Source organism: Cherax quadricarinatus, chromosome 79, assembly GCF_038502225.1.
Source record: "Cherax quadricarinatus isolate ZL_2023a chromosome 79, ASM3850222v1, whole genome shotgun sequence".
NCBI lineage: Eukaryota > Metazoa > Arthropoda > Malacostraca > Decapoda > Parastacidae > Cherax > Cherax quadricarinatus.
The window spans coordinates 9794061-9813556 of NC_091370.1; the positions used below are offsets into that span (position 1 = coordinate 9794061).

At 39.0% G+C, this 19496-nt stretch overlaps 1 protein-coding gene across 1 annotated transcript in view; it reads right to left on the minus strand.

The window, feature by feature from the left end:
- The window catches only part of Marcal1 (SWI/SNF-related matrix-associated actin-dependent regulator of chromatin subfamily A-like protein 1), a 148909-nt gene extending 136217 nt beyond the window's left edge, over positions 1–12692 (minus strand). Inside the window, exons 1-2 of the mRNA XM_053796946.2 lie at positions 12522–12692; positions 5448–6120 (exon numbers count right to left, since the gene is read on the minus strand). Of these exons, the coding sequence (XP_053652921.1) occupies positions 5448–6078 (631 nt within the window). The 5' untranslated portion in view covers positions 6079–6120; positions 12522–12692. The remainder of the gene's footprint in view (positions 1–5447; positions 6121–12521) is intronic.
- Between the last annotated feature and the right edge of the window lie 6804 nt (positions 12693–19496).

Sequence of the window (19496 nt, forward strand, 5' to 3'; positions counted from 1 at the left end):
CTCATACATTCCCCTCTTTGCCTCCAAGGACAAAGTTCTTTGTCTCCACAGACTCCTAAGTGCACCACTCACCCTTTTCCCCTCATCAATTCTATGATTCACCTCATCTTTCATAGAGCCATCCGCTGACACGTCCACTCCCAAATATCTGAATACATTCACCTCCTCCATACTCTCTCCCTCCAATCTGATATCCAATCTTTCATCACCTAATCTTTTTGTTATCCTCATAACCTTACTCTTTCCTGTATTCACTTTTAATTTTCTTCTTTTGCACACCCTACCAAATTCATCCACCAATCTCTGCAACTTCTCTTCAGAATCTCCCAAGAGCACAGTGTCATCAGCAAAGAGCAACTGTGACAACTCCCACTTTATGTGTGATTCTTTATCTTTTAACTCCACGCCTCTTGCCAAGACCCTCGCATTTACTTCTCTTACAACCCCATCTATAAATATATTAAACAACCACGGTGACATCACACATTCTTGTCTAAGGCCTACTTTTACTGGGAAATAATTTCCCTCTTTCCTACATACTCTAACTTGAGCCTCACTATCCTCGTAAAAACTCTTCACTGCTTTCAGTAACCTACCTCCTACACCATACACCTGCAACATCTGCCACATTGCCCCCCTATCCACCCTGTCATACGCCTTTTCCAAATCCATAAATGCCACAAAAACCTCTTTAGCCTTATCTAAATACTGTTCACTTATATGTTTCACTGTAAACACCTGGTCCACACACCCCCTACCTTTCCTAAAGCCGCCTTGTTCATCTGCTATCCTATTCTCCGTCTTACTCTTAATTCTTTCAATAATAACTATACCATACACTTTACCAGGTATACTCAACAGACTTATCCCCCTATAATTTTTGCACTCTCTTTTGTTCCCTTTGCCTTTATACAAAAGAACTATGCATGCTCTCTGCCAATCCCTAGGTACCTTACCCTCTTCCATACATTTATTAAATAATTGCACCAACCACTCCAAAACTATATCCCCACCTGCTTTTAACATTTCTATCTTTATCCCATCAATCCTGGCTGCCTTACCCCCTTTCATTTTACCTACTGCCTCACGAACTTCCCCCACACTCACAACTGGCTCTTCCTCACTCCTACAATATGTTATTCCTCCTTGCCCTATACACGAAATCACAGCTTCCCTATCTTCATCAACATTTAACAATTCCTCAAAATATTCCCTCCATCTTCCCAATACCTCTAACTCTCCATTTAATAACTCTCCTCTTCTATTTTTAACTGACAAATCCATTTGTTCTCTAGGCTTCCTTAACTTGTTAATCTCACTCCAAAACTTTTTCTTATTTTCAACAAAATTTGTTGATAACATCTCACCCACTCTCTCATTTGCTCTCTTTTTACATTGCTTCACCACTCTCTTAACCTCTCTCTTTTTCTCCATATACTCTTCCCTCCTTGCATCACTTCTACCTTGTAAAAACTTCTCATATGCTAACTTTTTCTCCCTTACTGCTCTCTTTACAGCGTCATTCCACCAATCGCTCCTCTTCCCTCCCGCACCCACTTTCCTGCAACCACAAACTTCTGGTGAACACTCTAACACTACATTTTTAAAACTACCCCATACCTCTTCGACCCCAATGCCTATGCTCTCATTAGCCCATCTATCCTCCAATAGCTGTTTATATCTTACCCTAACTGCCTCCTCTTTTAGTTTATAAACCTTCACCTCTCTCTTCCCTGATGCTTCTATTCTCCTTGTATCCCATCTACCTTTTACTCTCAGTGTAGCTACAACTAGAAAGTGATCTGATATATCTGTGGCCCCTCTATAAACATGTACATCCTGAAGTCTACTCAACAGTCTTTTATCTACCAATACATAATCCAACAAACTACTGTCATTTCGCCCTACATCATATCTTGTATACTTATTTATCCTCTTTTTCTTAAAATATGTATTACCTATAACTAAACCCCTTTCTATACAAAGTTCAATCAAAGGGCTCCCATTATCATTTACACCTGGCACCCCAAACTTACCTACCACACCCTCTCTAAAAGTTTCTCCTACTTTAGCATTCAGATCCCCTACCACAATTACTCTCTCACTTGGTTCAAAGGCTCCTATACATTCACTTAACATCTCCCAAAATCACTCTCTCTCCTCTACATTCCTCTCTTCTCCAGGTGCATACACGCTTATTATGACCCACTTTTCACATCCAACCTTTACTTTAATCCACATAATTCTTGAATTTACACATTCATATTCTCTTTTCTCCTTCCATAACTGATCCTTCAACATTACTGCTACCCCTTCCTTTGCTCTAACTCTCTCAGATAATCCAGATTTAATCCCATTTATTTCCCCCCACCGAAACTCCCCTACTCCCTTCAGCTTTGTTTCGCTTAGGGCCAGGACATCCAACTTCTTTTCATTCATAACATCAGCAATCATCTGTTTCTTGTCATCCGCACTACATCCACGCACATTCAAGCATCCCAGTTTTATAAAGTTTTTCTTCTTCTCTTTTTTTAGTAATTGTCTACAGGAGAAGGGGTTACTAGCCCATTGCTCCCGGCATTTTAGTCGCCTCATACGACACGCATAGCTTACGGAGGAAAGATTCTTTTCCACTTCCCCATGGACAATAGAAGAAATAAAGAAGAACAAGAGCTATTTAGAAAAAGGAGAAAAACCTAGATGTATGTATATACAGTGGACCCCCCGGATAACGATCAGCTCCCAACTCGACCAATTATGTAAGTTTATTTTTGTAAGTGCTTTTGTAGGTGTATTTTTAGGGGTCTGAAAAGGACTAATCTAATTCACAATATTTCTTATGGGAACAAATTCGGTCTATAACGGCACCCAAACAGACTTCTGGATTGAAATAATATTGTTATGCGGGGGTCCACTGTATATATATGCATGTGCGTGTCTGTGAAGTGTGACCAAAGTGTAAGTAGGAGTAGCAAGATATCCCTGTTATCTAGCGTGTTTATGAGACAGAAAAAGAAACCAGCAATCCTACCATCATGCAAAACAGTTACAGGTTTCTGTTTCACAGTCATCTGGCAGGACGGTAGTACTTCCCTGGGTGGTTGCTGTCTACCAACCTACTACAATTATGTAAGTGTATTTATGTGAGTGCTTTTGTAAGTGTATTTTTGAGAGTCTCAAACAGATTAATCTAATTTACATTATTCCTTAGGGGAACAAATTCGTTCAGTATCAGCACTCGAACAGCCTTCTGGAACGAAATAAATTCGTATCCCAAGGTACCACTGTATATCAGGCCAAAATTGGAAAGAAGGTACTAGATATGTATTACGTATCTAAAAATTATCAGATGCATATTTGGTAAAATATTTTTGCATAATTCAAAGCAAGATAATAGTATAAAGAAAATAATGTATATATAATATAGTGGACCCCCGGTTTTCGGCCGGTGTGGAAAACGCACTTTTTTTTGGCGAAATTTCCTCCCAAGTTTTGTACATCCGCTTGGAAATCGTTGGTACCAGACGCGTGCGCCTGGGCCGCTCATTCATTCATGACTCACTCTTGGGCACATTAAATGTCTTATTTTAGGTTAATATAGACACTTTCATTAATCCATCTATGATATTTTCTTCAAAATTATGTAAGAAACACGTTACATAGCATATAAACTTGCTATGTTTATATGCGGTGGAGGGTAAACACTGTTTTCTCTGGTCCAGTGTTAGAGAAAACTGTATGAATCTGCAGTGGCCCAGTAACCACCCTTAATACATATGCTTTTGTTTACAATTCTTGGCATGAATTATTCATTACTTCTCCCTTTGTTTTTGATGGTATCTAAAGGTAGTTGTTAGAAATGATTAAACTCAGTGAACATGGTATGTCGATGATAATAATATGATTGTGGGCCGCAGTGTATGTAGCCGGTAGGTAGGGGTTGGATGTGAGTGACCAGGATGTGGAATGGTTGGTGAACAACCACAGGGAAGAGCTAACAAGAGTCTTCAATAAAGGTATGTAATGCTCATTTATCATTAAAATTAGTCATTAATATTTATTTCTCATTGTTTTCTGTATGTAAAACTTAAGTAATTCTCTATAAAATGTATTTTTTGTTAATATTTTTGGGTGTCTGGAGCGGATTAATTGAATTTACATTATTTCTTATGGGAAATATTACTTTGGTTTTCAGCCATTTCGGATTTCGACCAACCTTCTGGAACAGATTAATTACAAAAACCGGGAGTCTACTGTACCAGTAATTTTGAATAAAAAATAACAATTGTAAAACATTTCATAGTACAGGTATTAGGCATTAATATAAAACACTCAGGTACCTAATATAGTGCTGGGAGAAAACTGAGCAAGGAGTATCACTGTTCAGTGTTAATGTAAACAGGGCACTGTACAAGGTTTTACTATGTACTAAATTATTGCCAACCTCACAGTTTTCTAATCAAAAGCTGCTTAAAATAAATCCTGTAATTTTTAACAGAAGAAACTTTCACCATCGATCCATCAATCACTATCTACCTAAAAGCGTGCTGACATCACAGCTCAAATGACCCCCCTAATTGCAACATCTCTTCTTTAAAATGCAGACACTGTACTTCTCATCTTCAAGTCCAGGTAACTGGTTTCCCTGAATCCCTTCACAAGTTATTTTATTCACACTCCAACAGCACAATCATATCAAAACCCACTTGCCTCCACTCACTCCTACCTCTTCCTCGCTGTAAATCTAAAATTATATCTCAAAGTTTAATATTCAAATTAATGGGAACTCAAAATACTTGGATTGTTCTCTGTGAAATGGAGAACCTCTAGAGAGATAAATGATAATACGTATATACATAGAAGATATTTAAGGGCCTGGTCCCTGAACTGCACATTCCTAAAACAATTTACTGGAGTGAAAGATATGGGAGAAAGTGAGTAATAAACTCAGTGAAGAACATGGGAGGCCATGGGTACAATCAGAGATTATTGTGTCAACATTCTTGTCCAGGTATCAGAAATATTACCAAAATGAAGATTAGAGGATTTCAAGCTGGACAGCTTTCTTCTAGAAGTGCTGGATCAGCTAGGTTGTGATGGCTGTGTGGTCCTGTGAACAGCTAGCACAAACAGCCTGGCTGGCCAGGCAGTCAACAGGAAAGCATGACCCTTGAAACTGGTCACAGGCAAAACATAGGTAAATAGAAATATATTAGTATTACCATTATTATAATATTCACGAGAAAGTGCTAAACCCATAGGCTTAGGGAATGGAAGGCGATCAGGGTTTACCCAAGGAAGTGGAAATTCCAGCTCCTAAGATCAAGAACCCCTAATAACCATCAAGGCATCCCCTTGAGACATACAATTATTATTACAATCACAAGGGTCATACAGCACTTGAGACATAGATATATAGAAAATGAAATAAAAAAAATTACTCATACCTATTAGGGAACTTTCTCCAGATGGTACACTTCCACCCATTCCAGGCTGGTTCAGTACTGAATTGATCTTTGTGGGACTTAGACTCTGCCCTTGGGAAGACATTGTAGATTTTCCAGAACTGGAATAAACATGCTTGTTCTTTGCACTATCATATTTATAGGCAGTGAAATTAAGTGTCTTACTGGTTTGACTTCTATAAAAATTTGCTACTGATTTTTCAGTTTTAGAATTTTGACTTTCAGCACTATTTTTATTACTAAATGGATTATCGTAAGAACTCTGCTGATTTGAAGGATGCAAGCTTGATATTGTGCTTGCTGGCTGGAGTTTCATTTGGGCAGCTCGTTTCTCCAAAGCTTTTCTTCTGTTCTCTTCTATTCTCTGAACCTCTTCAGTGCTAAGGGAGGTCTGAGTCTTATGATTGCTTAGAGATGTACTGATGCCACTACTGCAAGCTGATGACTGGTATTTATCACCTGAATGATGAGAATTTTTGTTCAGTACAGTTTGTGATACTGTGTTACCAGAAAAATCACTACCACGAGACTTTTGCAGCTCTGCCCGTTTCTGAAGAGCCTTTAACCGATTTTCTTCCATACGACGTCTCTGCTCTTCTGTTAGGCCACTCATTTTTCTTGTTTATGTGTTCATTTATAAATTCTAAAACACCACCTGTAAATAATTAAACATTTAGTACAAAATGAGTTAGAAGTTTCATTATATGTGCAGTAGTCTATATAGAGAGGGGTGTGTCAAAGTATCAGTAGTATCAGTATCGATAGGCATTGGCTAATTTTGGTGGAATAGGAATTGCCCTAATATTGAAAATCTGTGGGTACTGGCTTATGTCAATGGTATCTGTATTAGTCTAACATTGAGTATTGATAAAGGCAAAAACTTTGGTATCATCCCATCCCTAATATACAGAATTAACTAAAATGTATTCTTTCTTTAAAGTTATAGTTATTGCATAAATATCATGATAAGCAAGCTGCTAAAGCAAATTCTACTCCAGGTTTATGCAAGAATTATTAAGCACTGCATTAAGAAATATTATAGCAAGTTCTGTAGGAAAAAAATATTTAGTAAGAAAACATATTTTCATAAAAATAAATAAATGCCTGATGGGAAATCTTAGAATGTGGATTACTGTACTTACATAATAATGTACCTGTATGAGAGTGAGTCTGTAATTGAGTACTGTAGTACAAGTGTATAAAAAATGGACACAGGTTCAATACCCAAGTTATTTGTGTACAAGTAGAAGGCCATCATAAGAGTTAACAGTCTTTGTTGATTCACAAATGGAAGTGACTTTTTACAAATCTTTAGTTTCCCTGACTCAATAAATCGTAATGACACGATTGCAAACAAACCATACCCCCGGCCGGGATTGAACCCGCGGTCATAGAGTCTCAAAACTCCAGCCCGTTGGATGAATCTTATTGCGGCTAGCTGGTCTAGTGGTTAGCGCGACGGGCTGGAGTTTTGAGACTCTATGACCGCGGGTTCAATTCCGGCCGGGGGTATGGCTTTAGTTTCCCTATTTTTGAATTTCATCACCCTCAGGAAAAGCATGGGCTTTTAGTTTTGTTATCTAAGATATGTAAGTATTTTGATAAATACATATATTAAATATTTTTCACAAGTGCAACTAATATGCCATTTTTATTGTGGCAACATTTCGTTCTCCAGGAACTTTGTCAAGCCGTAACAGCTTGACAAAGCTCCTGGAGAGCGAAACGTTGCCACAATAAAAATGTTACATTAGTTGCACTTGTGTCCTTTTACTTTACATATTGTCGGTAATTCTACCAACTTTATTACATACATATTTTTCATTAAAATATCTACCACTTCTATCTGGGAATTTAAGCCACACAGTAAATTAGGTGGGAGATGGCCGACTTGTTAAAAAAAAAAATATATAGTTTATTTAACCCCTACTCCTGTGTAAATTACTCAATGTAAAAAGAGGAAAAAATTTGTTTTTTCTTTTTTGGGTCACCCTGCTTTGTTGGGAGATGGCTGTTGTATTAAAAAAAATATACACATGGTTTACTGAGGTTTACATTGGTTAAATTCTCATTTTCCACCACTATATGACTACACTATGAATGCATAAAATGCAAATATAAGTCTTGCAAAGTAACAAATAATTATTAGGTATGTCTTCAATAGTAATGTTTAAAATAAGTCTTGAAGAATATTTCTGTACAAATATATATATTGTATACAAATGTATATAATATTCAAACAAATTATGGTGGTATAAGATTCCTGTCACTCGCTCGCATGCATACACTCACTCTCTCTCTCTCTCTCTCTCTCTCTCTCTCTCTCTCTCTCTCTCATTCTCACTCACTTTCTCTGTATAGTACCTTATTTGTTTCCCAGTAAGCTATCTACACAATAAGACCTATGCTGGGACTCAGGAAATCCAGCAGCAGCAGCAATAATAATAATAATAATAATAATAATAAACTAATAATAATAATTATTATTATTATTATTATTATTATTATTATTTAACAACAACAGCCAAGGCAAGATGACCCAAAGAAGAAAACATAGTATTATTATTTATTTTCATTATAATCACTTCTATTACATCCAGTACATATACAGTGGAACCTCAAAAATCGAACGTATCACATATCGAACGTTTCGAAAATAGGACCATTTTTTCGGACAAACTGTGTCCCTATTATCGAACCCGCCCCTATTTTCGGACTGCCGGGTACGGGACCTGTCTGCCGGCCCGCTCTGTCCGCGTCCCCGCGCAGGCGCCGTGAGCAGTCTAGCTTTGTTTATGCTTGAGTGAACACTAACCTGCGCTCTCATTCACACATTTTACGATTATTTCGTTGTGTTTAGTGCTTGGGGGACTGTGAAATAAGCTGCCGTGGGCCCAAAGAAACTTGCTAGTGGTACCCCTGTGGTAAAGAAAGTGAGAAACACCATAGATGTGAAGAAGGAAATAACACAGAAGTATGAGAGTGGTGTGAGACTTGTTGAGCTTGCCAGGATGTATAGGAAAAACAAGTCAACCATCGGTTCTATCCTGTCAAAGAAAGAACAAATCAAGGAAGCTGATGTTGCGAAAGGTGTTAATATGCTAACCAAAAAAAAGACGACAAATAGTTGAAGAGGTTGAGAAGTTGTTGCTGGTGTGGATCAAGGATAAAGAGATTGCAGGTGATAGTGTTTCAGAGACGATTATTTGCGAAAAGGCAAGGAAGTTGCATGCCAATCTGGTACAGAAAACTCCTGGAACCAGTGCTGATAGTGAATTTAAGGCCAGCAGAGGCTGGTTTGACAGATTTAAGAAGCGTAGTGGCATACACAATGTTGTAAGACATGGTGAGGGCTTTACCTGAGGTCCTCATGGAGGGGAATTCTCCTTCCTAACACTAACCCCAACTCCCTCTCTCCTCCACCCCAACTCCCTCTCTCCTCCACCCCAACTCCCTCTCTCCTCCTCCCTATCTTCCAGATGCCATCACCAATCTTCAATAAAGGTAAGTAAAAATGTTATTTTATATGTATTACTATACATAATTAAAAACTATAGTATTTGTTGTATGTAAAACTGTAATTAATCTCTATAAAATGTATTTTTTGTGTGAATATTTTTGGGTTTCTGGAACGGATTAATTGTACAGTGGACCCCCGGTTAACGATATTTTTTCACTCCAGAAGTATGTTCAGGTGCCAGTACTGACCGAATTTGTTCCCATAAGGAATATTGTGAAGTAGATTAGTCCATTTCAGACCCCCAAACATACACGTACAAACGCACTTACATAAATACACTTACATAATTGGTCGCAATGGGAAATGATCGTTAAGCGTGGGTCCACTGTATTTCCATTATTTCTTATTGGAAATATTGCTTCGAATTTCAGACTTTTCGAATTTAGAACTAGCTCCTGGAATGGATTAAGTTTGATTTTTGAGGTTCCACTGTATATACACTTTCTCTTAATTAACCCGTAAACGGTCCAAACGTATATATACGTTTTTTCAACACTTGAAAGTATGTAAAAAAAGATCTTTTTGTTTTTTTACATTTGAAAATTGTGTAAAAAACTTTGATCTTTTTTTTTTGTTATAATTGAAAATATGTATAAAAAACGTAGATCTACTTTTGTAGCACTACACATGTGAACGTAGATCTGCTTGGACCGTTCACGGGCTAAAATAGTGAACTTTAACCATGTAAATACCTGTACAATGTACATTATTTCATATTAAGTTCAAAACTTTACAAAAATGTTTCAAGAAAAATAAATATAAAAACACATATATGAATAAATTACCTAATGTATTACATATTTCAAATATACATAATATGTATCAGTACCCTCATGTATAACTGTAACAATATGTGCTTCAAATTTCATAGGAAATGAGAAGTAATCTAATTCGATCCAAGGAAGGGGACAACAGCACTAATTCTTTTAATCAAGGACCATTCTGCATCAAGGTGCCTCCTTGGACAACTAGGCGAATACAAATAGGGAGCATTTCTGTCTTGCATTTAGCAGATGGATGCGTTTAATGACCCACATGGGTTTAGTGCTTAACATGAATTAATAAATTAAAAAAGAAAGACAGCTCCTCAAGGGACTAAAGAATGGGCAGAAAGTCAGTAAAATTTACATGGGAGAAATATAATAGGACAGTGATATACTCATCAGGGAACACTAATATGCTTGGAGAACACATAACATTAATAACTTGCATGTAATTCATGGGGACACCCACAACCATCTTATGAACTGGGCAGAAACTAATAATCAAGGGGACAAATGGAGAAGAAAGTACCAAGAATCTATTCTAATCAGCCATGATGTAATGGACCAATTGCCTGCACCTCTTTTTTTTAATACTCAATATTATTACTATATTATTAGTATCATCAATTATTATTATTATGATTATTACTATGGGAAAGTACTAAATAGGGGTCATGCAGTATACCATGGATCAAGAGACCCTTTGAAAGCATCAAGGCACCTTCCTGGGGGGGTTCTGGTATGTACACTCGCTCACTCATTTGACCATAAACAGAAATATTAATTTCAGTCTTAAAATAATGAATCCTGTGATACTCCAATACTGAAACTATATACTGTGCCAAAACAAAAGCATTCACATTGCTAAACTCACAAACTAGTATTTAGTCACTTAGCCATAATACCAACTTACCTCATAATTTGTAATATTTTACAATTAAGAATAAAACTAAGTATGCCCGAAATGCCTAGCCATGCTAAGCGTTCTAGTGGTACACTCTGTAATCACAATTTTACTACATGTAAACCAAACAATAACCAAATTTCTGTAAACTCAGCATTGTAATCCTTATAGAGAATAAACTTTGAAATTTGAAATTTGAAATTTGAAATTATATGCAGGGAGAAGTGTTAACCCTTAAACGGTCCAAACGTGTATATACGTTCACTTGCACAGCGTCCCGAATATTTTGACAAAAAAAAATCTTTTTTTTTATAGAAAAAAAGAGCACAAGGTATTAAGTGGTCCCAGATTTTTTTAATATGGTGCACACCGAGTGTTAAGACCCATTCTGTGCTGACCAGGTATCTCAGGGCAATCGTGCCAAATTTGGGGCGCTACATATAAGAATGTATATATACGTTTGGACCGTTTAGGGGTTAAAACCATAAGGGTCATACAGCACTTCGGAAATGGGAGGCAATCTGGTTTGATCCAAGGGAAGAACAGATCAAATTCAGCAGAGACAACTGCAAGATGTTGACAGTTGAAACAAATGCAGTGGGGTAATTTATTTAGGCAATATTTCAGTCAACACTGCGTTGCTTCATTGCTTGAAAGCACTTCCTGAGATGAGAGAGAGAGATGAGATATTGTTTGAATTTTTAACCCCAGAGGGTTAGCCACCCAGGATAACCCAAGAAAGGCAATGCATCATCAAGGGACTGTCTGTCTTATTTCCATTGGGGTCCTCAATCTTGTCCCCCAGGATGCAACCCTACACCAGTTGACTAACACCCAGGTACCTACTTGCTAGCTGAAAGGGACCCGAGACTGTTCAACTGCCTCCCAGCATACATAAGGGGGATTACCAACAGACCCCTGGCAGTCTTCAAGCTGGCACTGGACAAGCACCTAAAGTCGGTTCCTGAGCAGCCGGGCTGTGGCTTGTACGTTGGTTTGCGTGCAGCCAGCAGCAACAGCCTGGTTGATCAGACTCTGATCCACCAGGAGGCCTGGTCACAGACCGGGCCGCGGGGGCGTTGACCCCCGGAACTCTCTCCAGGTAAACTCCAGGTGTAAGGAAACACTCCCAATGTTTCCACCCTTGCCTGGGATCAAACCATGGACACTCAGTGTGTCAAACGAGAGAGTTGCCTACCAGGCCATGGGCCATCATGTGGGACCATAGTCTATAAACTCTGTACTTGAAATCTTCTCTACTGACTTGAAAAAACAAAATGCTATTATTTATAAAGTTAAGGTTGAAGATTTTACTCTATTAATCCAGAAGATTAATAAAGATACCAAATATTGTTTCTGTCTAATTCATCAAGGAGAATTATTATATTCAGGAAGTGCTAACTGATAAAGCATGGAAAGTTTATGAAACAATTGGTAATAAACAGAAAAGTTATATATCTGGTTAAAGGAAGTAGTCATATTGTCTGACTTTACTGGGTTATCCTTGGTTAAATCTACATACTCTATGTGATCATAACGTGTGTGTGTGTGTGTGTGTGTGTGTCCTTAACACTAATGTAAAATAATGTATATTATGCACCCACAACTATATAAAAAAAAAATAAAAACTTGCATGTGCCTCACAGCTGGACGTTTTGTCCTCCAGTAGAAAAATTTCATTGCTACACGAGAAACATTACCTCTACATTGCAACAGTCTACATACAAGCCTAGAGAGGGCAAACGCCACAAAAAAATGCATATGATATACCCAAACCTAAATAATAAAAATTAAAAACTTGCATGTGCCTCACAGCTGGACGTCTCGTCCCCCAGAAGAAAAAATTTCAGTTACACGTAAAACGTTACCTCTAGATTGCTACACCTGACGTACAAGCCCAGAGAGGTCAAACACCACATAACATCATTGTTCCAAGCTCAAAACCCTCGCATTTCCCAAGAGAAAGGTAGAATCATGTTATATGTTTGAGAGAGGCGCGCCTCTTACACCTTCTCTCATTACCAAAATATATGACGTCACTGTGAAATTCAAATCTGCTTTTATCTTGGCTTTTGGCTATTGGGAATAACTTCTGGCTACTTTAAATTTAGCCGTGTCTTGCTAAAATATAAGGCAATATAAATAATTTAAAGCCACATATGGCTACAGTGTTATGTATCTGTGGTTGAATTCATGTCTGCATGAACAACTCAATGACACCAGTGGAAACAAGTAATTTTTGACTTTTTTAGGATTATCCTAAGTAATTTACATTTATGTACGCTAATTTTAATTATGTGTACCTGTGATTAAATAAACTTACTAACTCAAAGTCCCCAGTGGAAATATCAAAGATACCAGTGGAAATACCGTTAACCCCAGTGGAAATACCAATGACCCCAGTGGAAATACCAATGAACCCAGTGGAAATACCAATGAACCCAGTGGAAATACCAATGAACCCAGTGGAAATACCAATGAACCCAGTGGAAATACCAATGAACCCAGTGGAAATACCAATGAACCCAGTGGAAATATCAAAGATACCAGTGGAAATACCAATGACCCCAGTGGAAATACCAAAGACCCCAGTGGAAATACCAATGACCCCAGTGGAAATACCAATGAACCCAGTGGAAATATCAAAGACCCCAGTGGAAATACCAATGACCACAGTGGAAATACCAATGACCCCAGTGGAAATACCAATGACCCCAGTGGAAATATCAAAGACCCCAGTGGAAATACCAGTGGCCCCAGTGGAAATACCAGTGATCCCAGTGGAAACACCAGTGACCCCAGTGGAAATACCAGTGATCCTAGTGGAAATACCAGTGACCCCAGTGGAAATGCCAATGATCCCAGTGGAAATACCAGTGATCCCAGTGGAAATACCAATGATCCCAGTGGAAATACCAAAGACCCCAGTGGAAATACCAATGATCCCAGTGGATATACCAAAGACCCCAGTGGAAATACCAAGACCCCAGTGGAAATATAAAATACCCAACTGGAAATATCAAGGATAACTCATATCTGACATAGACAGGGATGTCAGCCACAGCGCCGTGTCTTCCTTTGCAGATGACACCCGAATTTGCATAAGTGTCCTCCAGTGAAGACACTGCAAGACCTCAGGCAGACATCAGCGAAATATTTAAATGGGCTGCAGAAAACAATGTGAAGTTCAATGATGAGAAAATTCAATTTCTCCGATACGGAAAACGTGAGGTAAACTATATCGGAGTATAAAACAAATTCCAACCACACAATATAACGAAAAACTAATGTGAAAGACCTGGGAGTGATAATGTCAGAGGATCTCATCTTCAAAGACCATAACATTGTATCAATTGCATTTGCTAGAAAAATGACAGGATAGATAATGAGAACCTTCAAAACTAGGGATGCCAAGCCCATGATTGCACTCTTCAGGTAGGCCGTTCTATCTAGGCTGGAATATTGCTGCACACTAACAGCACCTTTCAAGGCAGGTGAAATTGCTAACCTAGAAAATGTCCAGAAAACCTTCACGGCGCACATAACGGAGATAAAATATCTTAATTACTGGGAACGCTTGAAATTCCTCAACCTGTACTCCCTAGAATGCAGGCGAGAGAGCTACATGATTATACACTTGGAAAATCTTAGAGGTATTAGTACCAAACTTGCAAACGAAAATCACTCCCTATGAAAGCAAAAGCCTCGGCAGACGATGCAACATTTCCTCAATGAAAAGCAGGGGCGTCACTAGCACGATAAGTGGCATCACAATAAGTGTGAGGGGCCAGAGACTGTTCAACTGCCTCCCAGCATACATAAGGGGGATTACCAATAGATCCCTGGCTGTCTTCAAGAAGGCGCTGGACAAGCACCTAAAGTCAGTACCTGACCAGCCGGGCTGTGGTTCGTAGTTCGTACGTCGGGTTGCGTGCGGCCAACAGTAACAGCCTTGTTGATCAGGCCCTGATTCACCATGAGGCTTGGTCACAGATCGGGCAGCGGGGGCGTTGACCCCCGAAACCCTCTCCAGGTATTGTAAAGCCGATTATTATGCAGAACATTTCGGGCAAATTATGTCAATCTTGTCCCAGGATGCGACCCACACCAGTCGACTAACACCCAGGTACCTATTTTACTGCTAGGTGAACAGGGACAGCAGGTGTCCTAAAGAAACACGTCCTAATGTTCCCACCCGTACCGGGGATTGAACCATGGACTCCAGTGTGTGAGACAAGTGCGCTACCAACCGAGCTATGGGACACAATACCTGTACATGAGTGGTACACAGTACCGACAAGATGAAGAATTAAACACCTGTGCAACATCTGGGTATCTTTATTTGTAGACGTTTCGCCATCCAGTGGCTTTATCAGTGCAAATTCAAGGACATAATGGGAAGACAGTAGAACTATTTACAAAAGACGAGGTAATCAGTCCCTCAGCCTTGGAGATGGTGAAATCTTGAAGAGATTCTTCAAGATTGTACTGATAAAGCCACTAGAGGGCGAAACGTCTACAAATAAAGATACCCAGATGTTGCACATGTGTCTAATTCTTCATTATTTGCTGTATGCAAACCTGCTATGCACATCATTAAGCTAAGATAAGATAAAAAAAAATTAACCCAGGGAAGGGTTAGCCATCCAGGATAACCCAAGAAAGTCAGTGCGTCATCAAGGATCTTATTTAAATTGTGGTCCTTCGGTCTTATCCCCCAGGATGCTACTCACACCAGTCGATTAACACCATGTTAGTTGGCTGGTGTTACGTGAACAGGGACAGCAGGTGTCAGGAAACATGATCAACGTTTCCATCCGTGCCAGGGATCGAACCACGGACACTTAGTGTGTGAGGCGAGTGCATTGTCAACAGAGCCAGGGGAACCCTTAAAATTACCTTATAATTACTGAACAGTTGTACAATAAGGTTTGTTTACTGGGAACCTAAGAAGGGGATTCAATCACTTAAACGGGTACTATCATCACAAGAAGGGTACTATCATCGCAAGAAAAGTACTATCATCACAAGAAGGGTACTATCATCGCAAGAAGGGTACTATCATCACAAGAAGGGTACTATCATCGCAAGAAGGGTACTATCATCACAAGAAGGGTACTATCATCACAAGAAGGGTACTATCATCACAAGAAGGGTACTATCATCACAAGAAGGGTACTATCATCACAAGAAGGGTACTATCATCACAAGAAGGGTACTATCATCACAAGAAGGGTACTATCATCACAAGAAGGGTACTATCATCACAAGAAGGTTACTATTATCACAAGAAGGGCACTATCATCACAAGAAGGGTACTATCATCACAAGAAGGGTACTATCATCACAAGGGTACTATCATCACAACAAGGGTACTGTCATCACAAGAAGGGCACTATCATCACAAGAAAGGTACTATCATCACAAGAAGTGTACTATCATCATAACAAGGGTACTATCATCATAACAAGGGTACTATCATCACAACGAAGATACTATCATCACAACAGGGGTACTATCATCGCAATAAGGGTACTATCATCACAAGAACGGGTATTATGATCACAACAAGGGTACTATCATCACAACAAGGGTACTATCATCACAACAAAGGTACTATCATCACAACAACGGGTATTATCATCACAACAACGAGTACTATCATCACAACAAGGGTACTATCATCACAACAAGGGTACTATCATCACAACAAGGGTACTATCATCACAAGGGTACTATTATCACAAGAAGGGTACTATTATCACAAGAAGGGTACTATCATCACAAGAGTTTGCCCCATTTGTGTACACATATTGGCTTCTGTTGTTGAGGTATGACTTGAGGTAGTTGAGGGAGCGCCCTCTTATACCATAGTGTGATAATTTTGTTTACCTGGAGTTTACCTGGAGAGAGTTCCGGGGGTCAACGCCCCCGCGGCCCGGTCTGTGACCAGGCCTCCTGGTGGATCAGAGCCTGATCAACCAGGCTGTTACTGCTGGCTGCACGCAAACCAACGTACGAGCCACAGCCCGGCTGGTCAGGAACATGTGGAGCAAGTCGTGGTCAACTGTATCGAAAGCTTTACGTAAGTCAATGAAGATCCCCAGTGGGACTTCTTTTTTCTCTATTGCTGTATAAATATGTTCTAGCATGTGGATAATAGCATCATTAGTATTTTTATTAGGCCTGAACCCAAATTGACAGGGGTTGAGTATGTTGTGCTAGATGAGGTAGGAATAGACACGCTTGTGGATTAATTTTTCAATCATCACAACAAGGGTACTATCATCAGGCAGTTTTAAGATCATCACTTTAGCCAGGGAGTATAGAGAGTAAATAGAAAAATTGGGGTTTGAAGTCTTGGGTGAAGCTGGTAAGTCACTTGGAAATGGGTTTCCCGGCACTCATGGCGGCACTACCAGGCACGGAGGCGGCACTTTGTGTGATAAAGAGTCAAAAACTGTTGTGATGGTGTGCAGGTGGCGGCTCCCGTGGCCTTCCATCTTACCATTCTAAACAAGGACCATGAAAAGGGAAAGTGATCGCATTTTCCTTATTCCATATTAACTAAATTACTTACCTCAGCTGTTTGTATGTATGTATGTATGTATATATATATATATATATATATATATATATATATATATATATATATATATATATATATATATATATATATATATATATATATATATATATACATATATATATATATATATATATATATATATATATATATATATATATATATATATATATATATATATATATATATATATATATATATATATATATATATATATATATATATATATATATATATATATATATATATACATACATATATAGTGCTAGGGGGGGTAGTACCTCCCTGGGCGGTTGCTTGGGCTGGCTGGAGATAGAATTTAGTAGAGAATTATTTAGAATATTGAATAAGGTAGGACTGGGGAGGGCACGGGGGGGGGGGTCTAATATAAAGTCATTAGTTACACTTCAGTGTCACTGGGCGCCACGGAACACTTTGAATCAGATATTTTAATCCAGCAAGGAAGCCTGTCTACATCCATACTGCCAAGTTTACCTACATCCTACATCCATGCTGGCAAGTTTACCTACATCCTACATCCATGCTGGCAAGTTTACCTACATCCTACATCCATGCTGGCAAGTTTACCTACATCCTACATCCATACTGCCAAGTTTACCTACATCCTACATCCATGCTGGCAAGTTTACCTACATCCTACATCCATGCTGGCAAGTTTACCTACATCCTACATCCATGCTGGCAAGTTTACCTACATCCTACATCCATACTGACAAGTTTACCTACATCCTACATCCATACTGCCAAGTTTACCTACATCCTACATCCATGCTGGCAAGTTTACCTACATCCTACATCCATGCTGGCAAGTTTACCTACATCCTACATCCATACTGCCAAGTTTACCTACATCCTACATCCATACTGACAAGTTTACCTACATCCTACATCCATACTGGCAAGTTTACCTACATCCTACATCCATGCTGGCAAGTTTACCTACATCCTACATCCATACTGGCAAGTTTACCTACATCCTACATCCATGCTGGCAAGTTTACCTACATCCTACATCCATACTGGCAAGTTTACCTACATCCTACATCCATGCCAAGTTTACCTACATCCTACATCCATACTGACAAGTTTACCTACATCCTACATCCTGCCAAGTTTACCTACATCCTACATCCATGCTGGCAAGTTTACCTACATCCTACATCCATACTACCAAGTTTACCTACATCCTACATCCATTAAGTTTACCTACATCCTACATCCATACTGACAAGTTTACCTACATCCTACATCCATGCTGGCAAGTTTACCTATCCTACATCCATACTACCAAGTTTACCTATTTACCTACATCCTACATCCATACTACCAAGTAAGTTTACCTACATCCTACATCCATACCTACATCCTACATCCATGCTGGCAAGTTTACCTACATCCTACATCCATGCGTAGTTTACCTACATCCTACATCCATACTATCAAGTTTACCTACATCCTACATCCATACTGCCAAGTTTACCTACATCCTACATCCATACTGACAAGTTTACCTACATCCTACATCCATACTGCCAAATTTACCTACATCCTACATCCATACTGACAAGTTTACCTACATCCTAAATCCATACTGCGTAGTTTACCTACATCCTACATCCATACTGCGTAGTTTACCTACATCCTACATCCATACTGCCAAGTTTACCTACATCCTACATCCATACTACCAAGTTTACCTACATCCTACATCCATACTGCCAAGTTTACCTACATCCTACATCCATACTGCCAAGTTTACCTACATCCTACATCCATACTGCCAAGTTTACCTACATCCTACATCCATACTGCCAAGTTTACCTACATCCTACATTAATGCTGGCAAGTTTACCTACATCCTACATCCATACTGCCAAGTTTACCTACATCCTACATCCATACTGCCAAGTTTACCTACATCCTACATCCATGCTGGCAAGTTTACCTACATCCTACATCCATACTGCCAAGTTTACCTACATCCTACATCCATACTGCCAAGTTTACCTACATCCTACATCCATACTGCCAAGTTTACCTACATCCTACATCCATACTACCAAGTTTACCTACATCCTACATCCATACTGCCAAGTTTACCTACATCCTACATCCATACTACCAAGTTTACCTACATCCTACATCCATACTGCCAAGTTTACCTACATCCTACATCCATACTACCAAGTTTACCTACATCCTACATCCATACTGCCAAGTTTACCTACATCCTACA